This window comes from Furipterus horrens, unplaced genomic scaffold (genome assembly GCF_987537825.1).
Source record: "Furipterus horrens unplaced genomic scaffold, mFurHor1.1.pri manual_scaffold_8, whole genome shotgun sequence".
Taxonomy (NCBI): Eukaryota; Metazoa; Chordata; class Mammalia; order Chiroptera; family Furipteridae; genus Furipterus; species Furipterus horrens.
Genome location: NW_028327178.1, coordinates 47,492,333 through 47,513,313, shown reverse-complemented (window position 1 = coordinate 47,513,313; position 20,981 = coordinate 47,492,333). Strand labels below are relative to the sequence as shown.

The 20,981-nt window shown below is 37.3% G+C and overlaps 1 protein-coding gene across 1 annotated transcript in view; it reads left to right on the top strand.

The window, feature by feature from the left end:
- Nucleotides 1-20,981, top strand: part of L3MBTL4 (L3MBTL histone methyl-lysine binding protein 4) — a 434,331-nt gene that overhangs the window by 243,425 nt on the left and 169,925 nt on the right. The window contains 1 exon segment of the mRNA XM_090285146.1: nt 4,483-4,585. Within this exon segment, the coding sequence (XP_090141272.1) occupies nt 4,483-4,585 (103 nt within the window).

The window sequence follows — 20,981 nt, the reverse complement described above, 5'->3', positions numbered from 1 at the left end:
CAGTTAATGCATCAAACATCATATAAAATTTACCAAGGAAATTATTAGGTTCCGTGCATTTTTATTGCATTTTCTTCTTGACACTTTCATTATGTACCTTGCTAAAATTCTTAATGTAATAATTCTCCTAACAGTTGAGGTCATACCTCTCCTTACAGACCTAACAGGGAGAGAATTATGATACCCATCAGGGCTCTGGATAAATATTTAAAAGATCACGTTAAACTTTAATTTAATCAAGTATACTAAAGTAGTCCTGAAAAAAATTCTAAGTAGCATTCATGGAGAGTTTACTGGAATAATGTCCACACAGAGTGACATCTGGGCCAGCTAATGGAAAGTTATTTGTTTGTCAGTTTGTTTATGGGTTTAATATTCCAGACCTTTGTGATGGTGGTCTTGGTAGTATATTATGCAGTGCAGTTTGAAAAATGTCTTGTTATGTTCTGTGTTTCTTTCTTTTCTCATAGCTCCTTTTATTTACTGACTAACACAAGAATATTTCTTAGTTAGGGACTTGTTTACAATTTTTAAACATCAGTTCCTTGGATTTAAAAAAAAATTGTTCTCCTAAAGCTGTTTCCAAAGCTACCTTTGAATTGGGTGGTTCTTATTTCTTTCTGTTGAGCCCTCAAGGTATTTTGTGAAGTTGTCAAAGCATCAGTGTGTAAGACATACTTTCTTATTTTTCTGTGAATTTAATAAAAATTATTTGAAGTATAAATATTTATTGTAATATCACCAAACATTGAGACCCAGCGTCAGTTTATATTTTTGTGCAACATAATCACATTGCAATGCAAATTTCAGTTTTTTTATGTAAGACTCTTTTCTTGACCAAGACCATATTGTGGTAAGGACTGCAGAAAAATCATCTGTTTACTCAGTAAGCATCTTGAGCACCAACTACATGTCAAACTAGGTACTGGTGACACAATAATGTAATATATGCAGGCTTGCAGCTTGTAATCTAATAAGAGAGATAAACATTAAATAAACAATCATTTAATTTGTAGTTGGGTAAATGTTTTATAGAATGGGAACCTAACGTACTCTTGGAAGGTAGCCTGAGGAACTGAAGTATAAGCTGTGACCTTAAAGATAAATAGGAGTTATCCAGGCCTAAAAATAGGAAGCTCATCCCAACATGCAAATGCCCTATGTTATAGAAGAATCTGATCTGTTCGAGGAACAAGAAATACCAGTTTGAATGGAGACTATTGAATATGGAGGAAAATCAAGTGAGATATGTCTGAAGAAGTATATAGGAGTCAGATCAGGTAGGCCAGACTGAGGATTTTGGACTTAATTTAAACAACAATTAGAAGCTATTGCAAGGTGTTAAGAGAGAAATGATGTGGTTAGATTTGTGTTTTGAAAATGTCACTCTGGCTGCAAGAGGGAGACTAAGTAGTGAAGAAGATAAATTGGTAGGTTAGAGAAAAATTTAAGACTGAGAACTGATTTGAAGTTAAGGCAGAGTGAAATGAGAGAGAGGAGATATGAAGGATTACTTCCTGGTTTCCAGAATGGAGTGTGATGTGATTTATTGTGGGAGAAGGGATGGGCTGGGAGCGGGGAGCAATGGGGGAAAAATGGGACAACTGTAATTGAATAACCAAAAAATAAAATTAAAAAAAAAAAGAAAAGAAGGTTGGGGACAAGATGACTGCAGTTTTGAACATGCTGAGTTTGAAACGCCTTGAAGAGATCCGAATGGATATGTATTGGAGTTGAATGTATGGAGTTGAAAGTACTGGGTCTGGAACATAAAGGATGTCTGGGCTATAGCCTATGCAAATCTATAGCATACAGTTGGTACATGGAGTGCTGAAATGGACAGCTCAGGAACAAAATGTGGGCTCTCTGACATTTTAAGGTTAAATAGAGGAGGAAAAGCTGGCAAAGGGAAATTATTAGAGTGTAGTGTCACTAAAACTGGTGGACAATAACAATTAAAAAAGGAGATAGTGATTAATAGTGTCAAGACACTGAGTGTGATGCACACTCAACAGTGCATGTTGGGCTTAAAGCATAAGATCATTACTGAGCTTAGAAGATAGATTGATGGGGTTTGAGTAGTTACCTGTGAGGAAATAGAGATAACTTCTTTGAGAAGTTTGGCTGTTTCTGAAAGGGAAAAGAGTGAACAGCAGTAAAGGGAAATGTAGGTTCCAAGTCAAGTACCAAGCGTTTGTTTTCTGTTTTGTTTCATCTCTGTTTGATTCTTTTCATAATGGGGGGAAACTGAACTGTGTTTAAATGTTTGTGGAAATAATTTAAAAGTCTAGGAGTGATTAGAATATTTGATTGCCTAAAGATCCTGGAGAATGAGGTGGCTAAGACCTAAACATAAATGGTGAGGGGTTTGCTTTGGGGGGAGGGGAGCTCTCCCTGCATTTTGATGAGAAGGAAGGAGGGAAATGGTGATGTACAGGTGAGCCAGCTCCTGTTTTCTTAGTGAAGTAACAGGCAAGCTCAGCTACTTAGAGCCAATGGTAGAAGTTGGTGGAGGCTTAGGTAGAGTGTAGAGGAGCTCAGGTGATAATGAAGACAGTAAGTAGTTTTGGTAATACTCTGCACCACTGTGTTTTTCCTAGGAGAACTTAGCTACACAAAACACAGTAGGGGCATAGTACATTTGTTCCATGGTTGGAATTTTATTTTTCCACAGCCACTTTTGATAAAAGGTCAGAAAGGAAAGAGAATTCATTTGCAATTGAGGGTCAAATATCGGTTGATAGACTCTAAAACCAGTTGATAGACTCTAAGTTGAGGGAAGGGGAAACTGATGACTGATGGTGAGAAAAAAAGGGAAATGAGTGACCTGGGAATTCCAGTTATGTTGAAAATATCATCAAGAGTTTGGTGGGATATCTGGGCAAGCAATCTGGAAGGACAGGATTTTGTAGTCAGATGGCCATTTGCTTAGTGATTTTAGAAGCAGTGTCATTTTGGCAATGACAAGATCAGAGGGTTTTCTTTGCGTGCATGCCCAGATGGATTCAGGGAAGAAATCACTGGCATGAGTTGATTAATGATCTGCGAGGGCAGCATAATGGACAGTGTGCCTGTGTGTGTATTAAGGGTGCCTTGGATGATTGCTGGAGCTGGAACAGAGTGGAACTCCGTGAATGAGAGCTGCAGTCTTTTCTGAGTGACATGGGTGACAGAGGCAGATGGGTGCTAGCAATGAGGGGGCCAGTGATAAGGGAGCCCCTGGCATCAGCCTCAGAACAGGAGCATTAAAGAATATGAAGGAAATGTAGTCTAGAAGAGATGCTGGGAAGAAAAGAAGGCGCTGACTTCGCTACCAATTCTAAGACACATGGAGTGGGAGAAAATGAATATTTTTCTCCTGAAGAAAGCTGCAGAATGAACTCTTTTCAACTAACAGCCAGATAAAGTTAGAGCTAGAAAATGGAGAAAATATTGAAATGAGGACAAGGAAATAGGGAGCTTACACAGGAAATGGAAGTATAAGAGCTGGGGAAAGAGAAGGCAAGTGTGAGATTGTCAGGGAAATAAGGCCCAGGTGGTATGACAGCATAGGATAGAACATTCTAGGAGCTCATATTTATTTTGGGGAGAGGGGAAAGTGAGGGAGAGCAGACTGAGGAAAATCACATAACAGAGCAAGGAGATTAAATCCAGAAACCTTTTAGACATGGCTTGCTTCTTGTGCTTCACAGAATACATCTCTGGCCTGAAGTGGTTATATATAATATAGTATAGAGTGGTGTGGTGTGGTATGTGTGTTGTGTGTGTGGTGTATTTGTGGTTTGGTGTGGTTGTGGTGTTGTGTGGTTTGGTGTGGGTATGGTGTATGTGTGGTATGGTGTGATGTGTGTGTGCCATGTGTGTGGTGAGGTGTGGTGTTTGTGTGGTTTGGTGTGTGTGTGTGTGTAGTGTGTATATGTGGTTTGGTGTGTGTGTGGGTAGTGTGTATGTGTGGTTTGGTGTGGGTATGGTGTAGGTGTGGTGTGGTGTGGTCTGTGTGTGCTGTGGTGTGGGTCAGGCAGTTCTATCTTCAGCTACCTGATTGAAGAAGCTCAGGTAGGGCCATATTTGCTGCCTTTGTCATGCCCCTTTACTAGCCCAGTTTCTGTTCAACATTTGGGGCAGTCTCATTTTGGCTGCGTGGGAGCAAACCAGACTTCACCTCCTCACATTCTCACATCATGGCTATCTTGCTTTTGCCAGCATTATTCTCTCTGAAAGAGATAAGTGAACCTTTTCATATATGTTTTTTTTTTTTAATGCCAATTTATTTTTCTCTGCCTCTTATATTAGTTGCTATTAGTGTTGTCTATTATAGCAATGATATTTTTGCTAAAACATCACAAGTACCTAGTAAGTGTTTGTGGTAATAATTTGTTTTTAATTTGTAAAGTCTCAATGAATATCATTTACATATTTTAGTCTTTCCAGTTGTTCTTTACTAAGGGTGTTTTTAAGGTTATGTTCTTTTACTTCCTGAAGGAGCAAATGATGTGAAAACCCTTCCAAGTCAAGCTGTTTGTCCTACTCCAGGGTGCCAAGGAATAGGCCATATCCGTGGTCCATGGTATTCAGGACATCACAGGTAAATTTTTTTCTTCTTTAAATTATTTCATGGATAAATTAAAACATTATACAGATTAGTAGCTAAAGGGAGCATCATACATGACTCACTTGGAGCCAGAAATCTATCATACTGCCTTCTCTGTTCCTCAAGTCTTTCCTTGACATTTCCTACTGTCTTCACACCTCTGCCTTCCTGGAGCCTCTTTGGACTCTGAGGCCTTGTCAAAGACCCATGTCACTTCCCAGCAGCTCTTCTTTCTAACCATTTCTTATTTGCAGCACCCTCCTTGGGATACCTTTGCCACTCGAAGTCCCACCCAAGTTCTGAATTTTCTCCACACAGCCACTGTGTCTTGCTTTCTTTAGAGAAATTCTAGAACCTCTTGCCTTTTCCCCTCTTATTTTCACCTTTTCCCTCTCTTTTTCTCTATTTCTTATTCATTTGGATATGAGATAATTCTTGGATAGAATAGAAAATAGATGTGAAGTTGTGTTGCAGAATATACCTGTGCTTTAAATATTTGACAACAGTGTGGGAAGAATAGTGCTATAGTGAATAATAAGTACAAATAAATCTGTTAAGCTCTTTCTGTCCCAATATATAAGCTTTTTCTATCCAGGTCAATTGGTAAAATAATGGATAGGTGAATTATTCATATTGATGATCTAGTTGCAGAATATAACAGTTAAAATTGAACAGAATTGACATACAGCTTGCTGAAAAAAATATTTTTTCAAAATCATAGAAAAGTATAAAGGAAAAAAAATAAATATATAATATGTGAAGCAAGAAAACATTTGTTTCAATAAAAGAGATCCAAATAGAAGTTTTAGTGTTATCAGATGGTTACAGTTCTGGAAACCTGTGCTTGAAACAGTTCTAAACAAATTAAAACAAGTATGGTTGTAAGAAATAATGGTAAACATTCCCAAATAGCATGCATTAATGTTACATATGTAAATATAATATTGATATTAATATTTAAAGGAGAAGAACATTCTATAGTATCCATAAAAAGAAATAAGCTGAAGACATACAGACACCTTGGTTACTTGTGCAGATGTGTAGGAGTTGTGGATGTGAGCAGGGCTGGACCTGGTGGAGATGTTGCAATATTTTATCAGAGAAGGAAGAAAAGAGAGTAAAGGACATGTGGAGGTTGAGAAAGAAAGAGGGAACAATCACATCATCAGGATGGTGGTCTGTATTAGGGATGACCCTACTGGACTTACTAGAACCACTTTCTAGACCATTAGGGGTATGTGGCTACAAATAATACTCCTCAGACTTTTATTGTGTGTGTGTGTCTTTTTTTTATCTTGTTTTAAAATCTAGAACTGCAAAGTCCCATATGGTAGTCACTAGTAACTAAAATTAAAACTTTAGTTCCTCACTTAACCACATTTCAGATGCTCAATAACCCCTGTGGCTAGTGGCTGCCATACTGGGCAGCAGAAAAAGTTCCTTAAAGACAGCCATAAAAGGTAGTTTACCAAGTTTTGCCTTCTCATGGTCCATTTCTGAGTGCATGAAATAACTGGCCATCTTACAGCCTCTTCAAAACTGGAATTATTATCCTCAAAGTTAGCCAGACCATAATTTGCAGTTGTCCTGTCCATTAGCACCCTCTGGAGTTTACTCTCCCATAGCACTGGGCTGAAATAACAAGTACCACCCTGGACAGCTCCTTGAGATCACCAGTGTGCGTAGCTCACTCAAGACCTCTTCTTCCACTTCGTCAGAGCTGACTTGCCTCCACACTGCTCTTATGTGTAGTTCATTCTCCTTTCTCTACTTGGATTATGAAAATATTGTGAACAAACTCACAATGGGCATGTTCCATTTTGTTCCAGCACCTTCCCTGAACTTTTCTCATCCAGTATGATATTTAACTGTTTTTACTTGTATTATCTAATTATGAACAATATTTAGAATATCTGACGTGATTTTCTCAACCAAGTGCCTTAATGCTTGACCGTGGAACTTCTAAAGAAACTAGAATGTAAAAATAAAGAAGAGTTTAAAGAAAGGCATTCTATGACACTTAGAAACAATGAAATACTGAACACATGTAATAGAAGAACGGGGTGTTCTAAGGGAACTAGAAGGCACAAGGCATTTAATCTCCAGATCTTACAATTCACAGGCTGCTCAATGTGAGACCTCTGTGATCAGGTCGTGGCTCTTCTCCTGTCCTAGCCTATGTTATGATATAGCAGGGCTCCTGTAAGTGAGAGAAACATCTTCAAGAGCTTAACAATTCTATTATTTCAGAAAAGCAGAAGTAAAAGCAAAGAGTGCCTGTAGTTAGCATTTCTCTAGAATGAAAAAGACTAAAATTAGACAAGCGGGTATTTCTTAAACTTGCATTTTCATATAGAACTTTTAAGGTATTTAAATCATCAGGGAAATAAATTCTAACCTACGTATGCAAAGAAGAGCAGATAGATAACTTATTTGACACTATTTTGTATTGAAGAAATGAGGACAACTTGGTGGAGTTGATGTTGATTGTATGGACATTATTGGAGGGTGGAAGTCAGGTGGTATAAGATTAGCTCTAGTGGGTGCTGGGCATTTCTCTTGCTTTAATCTTCAGTGACAGGTCTCTTTATCAAGTCTAGCTTTGTGGTGCTAGAGTAACTCATTGACTACATCCATTTTCAGTTAATACATTGATTTCTTTTTAAAGAAACAGTTCTGTTCTTAATTCACTCTAGGTCATCAGATGCTGAACATCGCTTACAAGTTAGTCCATTTACTTATGTAACTATGTGTATAACTTAAGAATTTATTTAAATCCTCTTATAATTAAATGGGCAATATTGTTTTGATATCATAATCTCTGGGGTTTGTTTTTATGTTATTTCTGTTTTGTAGCCTAAATTTTACATATCTCTAAAAGGTGAAAAATATTATTCTTTAGTACGTGTCATTGGTGGTATCTGTTGAGAATATTACACACACACACACCTATTTAACTATACCTGCTAGAAACTTGCCATAATACATCCAACACCCAAGGTTGACAAATATTTTTCTTCTTATATGTCAATGAGAATTTTTAAAAGTTACTATATTATCCAGAATCTACATCATCTCTACCTTAAGTTTCCTGAAGCATTTAAATTAGCAAAACTTGCATATTCTAAAATGAAAGTCAGTTTTTTCTCTTGTCCTAGATTTGTATCTTTACCAAAGAATCATCATTCTGCAAGATACTTTTTATAGTCTCTATCCCAGAATATTCTTAGGCAGATTATTCTTACCTTTAAAAAAAAGAAGAAAACAATAAAACCAGGAAACTCCCCCTCCAGTTTCACTAAGGCCTATATAAAACAACTAAATTGGCTTCTGCTTCCAAAGCCTTGTGGAACTCTTGGAAATATAGTTGTGCTTTAAAGAAGGTGGATATTTCAGCAGCTTTTCTATAAAATACTTCCAAGCAATGGAATACTTGCAAGTAGTGAATTTTGTCTTACCATTTATGTCAAAATTTCTGGTTTTGGTGTTCTAAAATGAAGTAAACAATCTTCTTAAAATAAATTGGCAGCATCTTGTTTTGTACAGCTGATGAGGAGAACAGTGCCCTCAAGATAGTGCTCAGTGTTTGACAGTATCACTTTAAGAAACCAGGTAGGGAAACAAGATGGTGGAAGAGTAAGTAGAAGCTACACTAACCTCCTCCCAGAATGAGTCTGGATTTACAACTTAATTTTGGAGAAATCATCTGGAATAACCAACTGAACACTAGCTGAAGAGAAGTCTTATAACCATGGAGAGACAGAAAAGGCCGCTACATCACAACGTGACTGGTAGGGAGTACGGAGATGCGGAAGGGCTGGCTGGGCTCCCACGGGTGGCAGCTGAAGGGACTGAGAAACACCTCAGCAGCTGGGAGTTCCCCCTGAGAAGGGTAGGGTCTAAACACCCAGATGAGCTTCCCAGCCTACAGCAACAGAGTGGAAAGTAAAATAGTATCCAGCTGTGAAAAGCGAAAAGCCACAGGGTTTCTTGCTAGCCAGAGAGAAACAGCTAGAGGAAAAGAGCTCTTAAATGGATGACATACGAAAATATTTTGGCCCCCACTTACCCTGGGCTTGAGCAGAGGGAAGGCAGAGAGGACTGGAGACGCTTGGGGAGAGTTTGGTGTGGTGGCTTTGATGGGAGAACTGGGGGAGCAGCTGACCGGGTCCCAGTGCTGATTCACCCCCAGTACTGCAGGCAGACCATTCCCCTCCAAGTGCCATCAGCCTGAGGGGAAGCAAAAGCCCAGCCTACAGGAATTAAGCTGCCACACCCACGGTCCTTAAACCTGACGGCTAATCACAGATTGAATAGATTATCAACTAAAGAAGTCAGACAAAGGCAGTAGATCCCTGGAAGTCTCCAACAGGCTGCCTAGGACCAGACTGGTACATGATCTGACACCACCAGGGGCAGATCCAGGAAGTGCAGATCATTCTAAGAAGCACCAACAAACAATAGGAATCACAAAAATGGGGAGACAGAGAAACAACCCCCCATCAAAAGGAAAGGTAGAATCTCCAGAAAGAGTGCTAAATAAAATAGAGGGGAGCCAACTATCAGATATGAAATTGAAAGCATGGATTATGGAGAATCTCAATGAGCTCAGCGGAAACTACAAAGAACTCCAAGGAAACTACAAGGAACTCCAGAAGAACTACAAGGAACTTACTGAGAATTACACCAGCATGAAAAAGAACATAGAAGCTATCAATAAGAGCCAGGAGGAAATGAAGACTGCAATCTCTGAATTGAAAAACACAGGAGAAGGAATTAAAAGCAGGCTAGAGGAAGCAGAAGATCGGATCAGCGAGCTGGAAGAGAATGTAGACAAAAACTCCCAGACAGTGCAACAAAATGAAAAAAGACTGAACAAGACTGAAGAGGCTCTAAGACAGCTGCAGGACAACATGAAAGGTAATAATATCCGTATCATAGGAATTCCAGAAGGAGAAGAAGAAAAGCAAGGGATAGAAAACCTCTTTGAAAAACTAATGACAGAAAACTTCCCTAACATGAGGAGAGAAAGAGTCACGCAAGTCCAGGAAGCACAGAGGGTCCCAATGAAGATGAACCCCAACAGGCCCACTTCAAGACACATCATAATTAAAATGCCAACATTCAAAGACAAAGAGAGAATCCTAAAAGCAGTAAGAGAGGAACAACTAATAACATACAAGGGAGCTCCAATAAGGCTATCATCAGATTCCTCAGCAGAAACACTACAAGCCAGAAGGGAATGGCAAAAAATATTCCAAGCAATGAAAAACAAAGGCCTACAACCAAGAATACTCCACCCAGCAAAACTCTCATTCAAAATGGAAGGTGAAATAAGGAGTTTCCAAGACAAAAGAAGGCTAAAAGAATACATCTCCACCAAACCAGCATTGCAAGAGATGCTAAAGGGTCTGCTTTAAGAAGATGAAGAAACAGAGACAGACAGAGAGGAACATGAGTACAAAGGGGGAAAATGACAATTAATAAGTACTGAAAGAAAGAAGGAACTTCTACCATTTTCAACAACATGGATGGAACTAGAGAGAATTATGCTTAGTGAAATAAGCCAGGCAATGAAAGAAAAATACCTTATGCTATCACCTATTACAGGAAACTAATGAACAACACAAACAAATGAGCAAAATTGAACCAGAAGTATGTAAACAAGGAATAAAGTAACAGTAACAAAGGGGGAGATGGGAGGGAGAGAAGGGGGTAAGAAGAGGAAGGGTCTAGTCAAAGAACATGTATAAATGACCCATGGACATGGACAACTGGGTGGGGACTGAATGTGGGAGAAGGGGGCGCAGGGTGCAGGGAAGCAAGAGGAGGAAAAAAGTGGGACAACTGTAATAGAAAAACAAACAAAAAACTTTTAGTGGGGGAAATAATAAAAATATAAAGAATGGAAATGCGAGTTCAGTGAATATTAGGAGGACAATGGTTTTCCTTTACACTGTATATTTTTCTCCCTATCCAATTCCTCCAGAGTTTGGCATTCTAAACAAGTAAGTAATGACATAAGTTTCTTTGAATAAAACTAATAAGACCAGTTGTTAATAGAGGTTTTCTTGACTAAGACTTTGACTGGAATGTCATGCCTAAAGGAGACATGCTTGGGCTCTGGTTGTTACCAAAAAGCCCCGAGGAACTGGGAATGACTTTCAAAGGTAATAAAAGCCCACAAGATAAAAGGCCTGGTACCTTGGTTGGATGTGTGGTCCATGGCAATCTTTCCATGGAAGGAATGAAGGTTGTTTTCCTGAAAGATGGCTAGAAGGTACTTTAAGGCACAATGGAAAACCAGAAGGACCTGGAAAGGACAGGTGTTTACAGGCAAGACTGAATGCCAGGTATGTGGTTCTGCTTCTGTGCCCTGAAGGGCAGACTGGAGGTCACCCTAAATGTTCTTTGCGTAAGTTCCAGCAAAGCAGAACGATAGATCATAAGTGATCATTTGCTGCTCTTGTTGTGTTTATGCAAATGAACAGGATAAATTTAAAATGGACTTAATGCAGTCCATTTAATGACAAGGAGGGTAATTTTAGGGAGAAAAATCGTGGTTCAAGGAAAATCACAATGATCAGTGGTAGACTATAAAGTAGTGCAGCTAACCATCTTTAAAGTTTCTTTTCATTTAAAATTTGTTTTGATTTGAAAATTAAACTATGTCTGTGGTATTATCAAAGGGGTTCAATTTACAGACAAGAAGAATGTCAAATGCCTTGCAACCAGATGTCTTTCCGATAAGACAGTCCTGCAGATTTAGAGACTTGTATGTGGGTTATGTTACATAAATTAACATGTTTTCCATTTTCAAAGGGCATAAGCCTATGATCTCATTACCTGAGTGATTATCTGTATGTATAGGCCTCCCTTAATCCTGTCTGCAGTGCTGCCTCCTGAGACTCAACAGTTTGGCTGAACTAAGTGGCTGGGTTAGTGAAGAATGGGGTGGTCTGTGGGCTTCACTTTAAAACTGGTTTCTCTTTTCTGTCCTAATGGCTCGGACAGAAAGAGCCCAGAGGTCTGAGAGGGGGAAAATCTAAACTATTTCCCTCAGGCCAAACTAAGTATAATGGGCAAAAGGGTTTTGGACAGGTGAGATGTACCTGGCACACTTTCCTCCAAAGACGCCCTTCTTTTCCCTAATGTGGGACATTGAAAAATTAATACCTGTCTTTTGTCATCTAGTGGTTATGGATTGAATGATGTCTTTTAACCATGTTGCCAAATCTGTTGCCCCCAGAATACAACGAGGATGCCAGCCTGTTAAATCAAGCATGCTGTTGTCCGGGGACAGCCCGCCGACCTGGAGTCTGCATGATCCTTCCCCATGTGGAAAGGCCACCCCTGCCTCCACACCCCCACTCTTATTAGGGATTTCTGGACCCAAGGGTAGGCAGGACAATGACCATGTCCAGCTTGAAGCAGCTAGAGGAGCTCGAGACCTTCTCCCATTGTCCTTTATAAGATCATAAAGGGTCTTAAGTCTGAGAGGGAGGGATTGTTATTTTTTATTGTTAAAGTAATTAATTAATTAATTAATTAATTTTAAAAAAAGAATAAGAAGAATATATGAAAGGGTGAGGCAGGAGAGCTTGTACGTACAACCCATGGGCATGGACTTGGGGAGGGGGTATTATTGAGGGAGGGTGGTGCTGGGCGGAGGGGAGCAAAGGGGAAAAATTAGAACTATTGTAATAATATAATCAATAAAATATCCTTCTTAAAAAATAAAGGAAATCTGGTAGATTCCTTGGTGTCCTTTTTTAAATAGATTTCAGACAGGCTTTTTTTTTTTTTTTCTTTTTTTTTTAGTTTTCATTGAAATAGTCAAGGAGTTAACTGTAATATTTAAAGCTATTTGGAGTTCATGTAGAGTCTACATAAACAATTATTTGAAAGAAATTGTATCAGTTCCTATCTATGAAAATAGGATTTTTGGAACACAATTTACATTTTATATAAATTAATTTACATAAATGGAATGAAGTAGCTGTATTTGTTAACATAGAAATACTTAAAAATTACAACAGTGGGGCTACAGGATGTAAACTTACTTTTCAGTCAGGTTCCCGGATTAGACATACTGTTTTTTCCTGAGTGAAACATAGACACTAGAAGACTTGACTACCTCTGTGTCATAAAGCATACAAAGGTAATCTATTTAGGAACTAAGTTATATTCATTACACAGAGAACCAGGTCTTGTTACAATAAGGATCTCTGGCAAGGTGTCCTGTGTGGGTTTCAGGATAGGCATTGCTAGTGTGTGTGTGTGTGTGCATGTGTGTATGGTATGTCCTGTATGGTGTGTGTTGGCCTATTAATGTCTCAGGTTTCAGAGCTGGACTTCCTGACCTAGCACTTACTATGAAATAGAGGGCAAACTACCACACTATTCTTAGCCTCGGTTTCCTCATCTGTAAATGGGAGGGCTTTATACCAGAAAAGGATAAATTTCACAATGAGATTAAAACAGGCATAAGTCTTTATTTACTGTATAATATAATATATTACTGAATGCATAACTGGAGGGAATATAAGGAGAAACAGAATAATATTAGGAAGCTTTAAGTTATCCATTTCAGACTATGATTGATTAAATAGGCAAAAGAGAAATATGGAAATACAGTATCTGAATAACATGATTTAAAAAAAGAAGGTTGACTGAAAGGTAAATATCAAGCTGAAAACATAATAAACTTACTTAAATGAACTTTTCAAAAATCAGCTATTAGACCATAGACAGCTTAATGAACTCTGAAAACCAAACCAGTTCAGATCCTTCTCTGATCAAATGCAATAAAGCAAGAAATTATTGAGAAAAAAAAACCTCAATTACCTAGAAGACATGCAGAAAGACTTAGAAATATCACTTATGCAATCATAGGATCAAAGGAGAACCCAAACCTCAATCTCAGAAAATCTAAATTTAATATAATGAGAACACTAAAAATATAACTGTTTGGGATAACACTGTATGTGTGTTCAGAGGTAAATTTATATCCAGCACAACAAGGAAGAACGAAAATAAATATTCTACTGGAAAATTTATAAAAATTATTTAAATGAGTAGAAAAAGTAAAGAAAAATCAAAGTAAAATTTGAAATGAATGAATTGAAGCACAGAAAAACAGTAAATGAGTGAGAGTATTCAAGAGCTGGTTTTTTGAACATAACAATGCACAATAATAAATAATATGTACCAATACAGTGAGAAATAATCTTGAACAGTCCATGCAGTTTCTGAGAACTGGGGCTCTCCTTATTGATGGAATTAAGAGGCGAAGTCTCTTGGGTTTCTAGTTCCATTGCTCTGACTTTACGTGTAATGGTTTGTGTTAAATGGTTGACTTTCCTTTTCATGGAGGCCAGTGAAACTCTTTTGGGCTCTTGACCTCATAGACCTGTTTCCCATCACTCTGAGAAGCAGCCTTTCCTTTTCAAGGATAACATTTCCTCCTCCTGCTTCTTGGATGGGTTTTGATAAAAACACTCCCTGGTTGTATCACAGTGTAACCTTGGAAGATAAACTCTTCCAACTGACCTCTGACGCATCTCAGCCCTGCTCAGCTGCAGTCGGACATATCTAATGGTCTATTAATCAACACCTCCCGAAGCAGGGGACCCTTCTGGGACCTTCTGTCCTCATCCCCCAGTCCCCTAGTATGAATTGGTTTCTCTGTGAGTTTGATAAACAACCGTCTTTTGGGGACTTACTGGCCTCCTGAAATTCCCTTTACCTCCCTTCTGTTGGATCCCTTGTTTCTTGGATTCTGAGTCTTCTTCTCACTGGGTTATTTTCTCCTAGCTTTTTGGGATAGGATTTGTGGGAAGTATGTATGTATGTATGTGTGTATGTATAGTTAAAATACATTTTTATCTTTGCTCAGCCATAGTTGTTTAGATGTGGATAGAATTCCAATTGGAAACCTTTTTTCATCAGAATACTTAAGGCATTTCAAATTTCACTTTGTAAAAAGGGTTGTTCTTCCTCCCTGTCACTTCAAGAATCTCACCTTGCCCTAGATATTTTTAGGACTTTCCCTTTGTCCCTTGTGTTCTGAAATGAGCCTTATTCACTTATTGGTTTAATGTGAAAACTCACATTTTTTATTTCTGGTAAATGTTCCTTTAGTATTTATTCTCTATGCCCCCTTTTCTATTTGCTCTGTTTGCTTTTTTGCATCGATACTTGGATTTTCTCTCCCAGCGTTAAAGCCCTTATCTTTTGTTCTCTCCTGTGGAATGTTTCCTCGGCGTTGTCTTCCAGTCCTTTGATGGAAGTTTTAAATGATTCTATGAAGTTTTTTCAGTTTCTGAGAATGAATCTTTATTCTCCTATTTGTGTTTTATTGCACCCTGTTTTTATCTGATAGATTGTGTGTCTTTTCTTAACTCTGAAAATATTTGAGGCTGTTCTTTTCCCCTACTCCCAGTATCAGCTTTTTTCCCCAGGTACTTCTATTTTTATTTGTTTGTTTTGTTTGCTTTGTTTTGTTTTGGTTAGTTTGGTCAGCTTGTTTCTATCATATGACAGGCATTTCTCAAATCCTGGCAGTCTTCCTTTGTGTTCATTCTTGAGAGTGAGGTACCAGAAAGCTGGTATGTTGGGGCCTGCCAGTTGGTGAGCTTCATGGATTGTGGTCAAGCAGGGACCCAGCCAGCACCAAGGAGCCCCCAGTCACCAGCAATAGGACTCTTCAGAGTAAGCTCCTTTCAGCAGAGACTATCTTCCAAATTTTTTTCTGGTATGTCTTTCTGGCATTCTTTATATCAGACTCTTTGCTCTCAGTTTATCCACTTTCCAGTTTCAAAACTGTGTTGAATTATTTTATCTTCTGTCATTTCTTCTCTTGTGCTTTGTCTTTATGCATTTATACCCTTTAATTAATTAATTTATTTATTTTTTAAAAGATTTTATGTATTTATTTTTTAGAGAGAGAAGAAGGAAGAAAGAGAGGGAGAGAAACATCAATGTGTGGTTGCCTCTCATGCACCTCCAATTGGGGACCTGCTGTGCAACCCAGGCGTGTGCCCTGACTGGGAATCGAACCAATGACACTTGGTTTGCAGGCTGGCACTCAATCCACTGAGCCACAGCAGCCAGGGCTATTTATTTATTAGTAGTAAGGGAAAGGATCTATTAACAAGGAGAAGGGATAAACTCACATTTCCAACCTGCTATGTTTTTTCTTATTTTGAAAACTTTGTGTACCACCCAAATATTTAGCTAACAGTGTATGACATTATGTTTAACACTTTGGAGTTTTCTACTTCATCATAATAACAACTTCTTTGTGATATACATTAGTCCCTCTATATAGCGGTTCACTTGCAGCCTCACTGTATCACAGGATTGTTAAAAATATTATAATTATTTATCGCGGATTTTCCACTATATCGCGGGATTTTGCGGTATTGTATACGTATGTTGTTAAAGTTACATAGGTTTAAGAGTGTAGAATATGTTTAAGAACATAAGTAGTGTTTATAAAAGTATGGAAAAGGTTAATAAGGGACTGGAAATGGTTTATAAGTATGTGGGAAGGGTTTATAAAGCCTTAAAATATATATAAATACTAAAATAAACGTAAGGTTCCTACTTCATGGATTTTCACCTATGGTGGGAGGATCTAGCATGTAATACCTGCGATAAGTAAGGGAATACTGTACATAGAAAATAAAAGATTTTGTGTAATAATTTTTTGTTTAATTTGGATTTATAAGTTTTATGAATTTATAATGGCTGATTGGCATACTGTGGTCAAAGAATTCTCAAAGACATGGTTTTCATTTTATATTCAGTTTTTCTTAATTTGTTGTCATCTTTAGTTACAACTTCTATCATGCCAAAAGAGTTCCTTAATGACATGTGTTCACATTTATCTGATTCCTTTGTTACTTGGCCTGTCATTTTCTTTGACATTATGTTACCACATAGTGAAATTGAACTGGGTGGAAATTTAAAAATAAACTTTGCTGATGTATTTTTACTTTAATAAGTAAAAGGAAAAAGTATCTGACTTTAGATAACACGTTTAATTCTCAAAATGACATGATTAACGAATTTAGTAAAAGCTTTGATGAAGTAAAAAGATCAGTCATAGGTTTTTAAATCACTTTTACCTATTACTATAAAAATCTTGAAGGTCAGTGTATATGTCTGATTTTACTGAACTGGGAAATAATTGTGTGAGAATTCTCTGGGGTATTTTTCCCTACATTTAAAGAAGATTGCATATGGAATGTTTAGTTTTATAGCATCTGAAATGTTCATTTACAAAGATACTATGTTCTTTGACACATTCTAAGGATTTTCCTAAGTTCAAAATTCCAAACTATAAGAATTGCTGGGACTGTAGAAGCTGTACCTTATTATAGTGAAAGTAGATATGACTTAGGTTTATTTTTGTGAGAACAGTTTATAGCAATTAATGGGAGACCAAAATGATATCTCATAATTTTAAACCACCTTAAAAACCAAAATCAAAGTAAAATATTGGGGGAAGGCCCCAAAAGTCTAAATTCAGAATCAGTTCTGAAGAACTGACACATTGTTTAAATTCATAAGAGCTTTAATAGGAGAAACTTACATGGGCAAAGCAACTGTTCCCAGTGACTGCCAACCTGGAAGAATCCACACCCCTCCCAGGACAGGATCCCTTCTTAAAGGGGTTTAATAGTAAAACCATATAGTGAGTAGTCACTTAGACCACCAGAAAATACAATGCATTCCTAAGTTAACAGAGGACATCAAGCAATTATCCTAGGCTTTTCATTCATTAACCCCTTCCTGGAGGCATTACACTTTTGTTTGAACAGCATTCCCCAGTTTGTGGTTTGGTTTTCTGCTTAGTCAGCCAAGCCTGAGGCTACGGAGAGTTGATTCCAATGTTTCCCAGAAGCCTTTGCTTCTAGAGCCATATTCCATCTAAAGTGAGTTCCCTTCACTGTAAATGAAGAAAAACCATTCTCTTAAAACATAAAAATATTACCATGTACATTATTTAAAAATCGGTACTATTTTGTTACAAATTAGTCCATGGGCAATAAAAACATTTTGGATAATATTTAAATAAAAACCACTTGTACTCCAAATACTAAGTAAATGCTTTAAATCTGCTTCATTTTTCAGGCTTTTTTCATATATATTTTTTTCCATTACTAGAATCAGACAGGACATACAATTTTTTGTCATTTGTTTTCAGTAAAATAACAAATAGTTCCTTGTGTTATAATTTTTAAGATACATTAATGAGATGTTATCTGTTGATAAGTTTCATAACCATTGTATCTGTGTTATGGATTCTGTATTAGTTAAAAATGACACTTTGTTCTATTTTTTTCCTTGATCTCTGCATTGTTTCACAGATTTTCATTTTAGTGTTCCTAAAATCTTGGCCTATTCCATTTTTTAGCCTTTCATGTTATTTTATTTAGGTATGCCTTTTGTGAAAAATATATTATTATATAAATTGTAAATATTCCAACGTGTTTTATGCCTTAAATATTTTTGTTTCTTTTATGAGGGTGGTGGGCAAGGAAGGGGGCCTTTCTTTTTTCTTACCTTCCTTCTTTTCAGAATATTTTGTTTGTTGGTAACTTTCAGTTAAGTAGGAAGGCTTTTAATTATTCTAAACTTTATTCTAAAGTTTTTCTAGATGCATTTTTAAACCTACATTTACTTAACCAACATAGACATTAGAAGAACATTAATCTTTGGCTTTCTTTTGTGGAATTTGAAATGCTAAATATCCCTCCTCACCCCAATCCAACATACCCACTTGTGTTCATTGAATCTGTGATTATATACTTTACTATTTTTTTCTTTCCAATTTTTAAACAATAGAGATCCACTACTCTTGGAAAGAAAAAAGTGGGCAAACAATTTTGCAATATTATTTAAAACAACAATACACATTTATTTCTATCTATTTTACTGGTTCAAGTGGTAACTTCAGTCCTTTCCAGCCACAATTTTCTCATTTCTTGATTTAACATTTTTTATTCCTTTTTCTGGAACAGTAATTTTCAGGTTTGTTTTCATTTGTCTATGGTGCCTGCATATTATATCTAAAATATTTTGCATATCAGAGAATGCATCTTACCCATGAGGAATTTGAGAAGAGATAGATGTTTTAAGCCCAGGCCTTTTTTTTCCTCAGCATTTCATCCGTGTTACTTCATATTCTCTCCTAGACTTACCGGACAGGGGCTTTCCCTGAGCGGGTCTTCCCAGGCCAGCCAGTAGTGTGTGGGTTCTTGATTTCATGTAGGAAAGATTTCACAACCCAGAGTTCAGGTGACTATGAGGATACATTTATTAAAGCTGGGGACAGTAAAACAAGGAAGGACTTAGCATAGAAGAAGCAACAGGAGAGCCTAGGCTTGGCTGCCTTAGCTCACTGGGAAGTCAGAGAAAAAGGGGCCTTGGAGGTAAGTTCAGGGGGTTAGCCTGGGATGAGCTGCCACTGCCCATTGCTTTAGAGTTTAGGAGACTGGAGCATGTGGGGAAAGAAGGGAAAGGGAATGGCTCCGGCTGCTCCTCAGAGGAAGAGAGTGTTTGGGGGCTTTTGTTCTGAGGTTTTTATCTCTCTCTTGCAGGCAGGAATTTTACAGGAAATCTCAGCGGAGGGTTTCAATAGAATATTCATCAGTTTTCCAGGTTGCATTTTCAGGGACTTGGTCTACACTGATTGGTCAGTGACAGGGCAGGGTGTCTTCAAGTCATCGCAGTTGGTTCTAGTGTCGCCCACATGGTTTTGCTGCTGTTCTGGGCCTGGAGCTGAAATACAACTGAGACCTAGATGTTATCATAAGGGAGGTGACCTTTTGTATCTAGCTGTAAATTGCTCAACTACTTTGTTCAGCTGTCTGTCTCAGTTTCCCTATTCCACTTGCCAAGAAATTTTTCTAGCTTCTTACTATCCTGTCTCATTAGTTTTTACTGTGATGCTGGCAAAGTGTAATGCCAACCCAACCGATGGTCGTTTCAGAGGTAGCCTGCCCTCCTTCTATCAAAGTTTCTATAGGATACCTTTATATTTTTACATATATATGTAAACTTTAAAAATTCCCTGCATATGTCTAGACACAGTTTTCTTTTCATTGAGTTTATCTGTAATGCCATATTTTCAGTTTTTAGGCCAGAGTTTCTACATCAAATCATTTTTTTCTTCAAGTATTTTTTAAAGTTTTATTTATAGTCTAACTATTGTTCTCCTCAAAATTTTTATTAAATGACATTGGTCCTGGGCATCTATCCCTCATGCCGCTCATCTTTTCTCTCATTATTTTCAGCTTCTCATCTTTTCCCTCTGGGTACTGGGGAACTGCTTGACTGTGTGTTCTAAATGGTTGGTTGGATCTACTGTGCCTCCCCTGAGATTCTTCCCCAGTGTGATATTAGAACTCCTCCTTGCAAGTTTTCCTGACCTTTCTTGTTTCTTACCAACTCCATTACCCTTTACTACTAAGCAGGTACCATGAGAGACATTCTAGACATAAAGGTCTTAGTTGACCCTAACACATAAACATCCCTATGGTGGCAAGTATCATTTCTTTCTTTCTTTTTTTTCAAAATAAAAAGTTTCAAGTGTGCTTAGCTCTTAATTTAAAGGAACTTAAAAAATATTCCTTATAATTTCAGGTGGTTGGACAATGGTAAATTTACATCATCTCTGGGCCTCAGATTTTTTATCTAGTAAACAAAATAATTAGACTAGGTGACTTCTCATTTCTTTTTTAGAAACTATATCTGTGATATTATTTACTCTTAAGAGATATATAATTTTCTTAAGCTCTACAACATACTGCCTGGATAGAATTTACTCCCATTGCTGTTAACTTACCTATAGGTAGATTACATTGTTTATTAAAATGCAAATGTCATAAGTTCAAGATCTTTATTTCAAATGTAAGGCCCATAACTGCAAAACTGTTGCTAGCAAAAAGCCAGGTTGGAACAACCCCTTTCCTAAAAATACCTTAAACATTAAGATGAACAATTCTTCCATTATCTGCTAGACATAGGAAAAAATTATAATTCCATAATTAACTTGCTATGATTTCCTGGATTTACTCATATTGTTGAAGAATTTATCCTAACTAACTGCATGTTTGGAAAACTCAGTAATATGAGTTAAAATGAACTTATTTTTTCTAAGAAGTAACATTCCTAAGTCTAGGAAGTTTGTCACTCTCTATAGTTTTTTCCTTATTTATAAATTAAGCTTAAATATATCATTATTTTGGTGACTCTTTTTAATATTTTTAAATAAACATCATTATTAAAAGGTGATGGCTAAAATCCAAGCTGATAACATAGCCAGGGTCAGGCTGCCTTTTGTGAATGAGGATAATGTTGATAGTACAACTTGCAG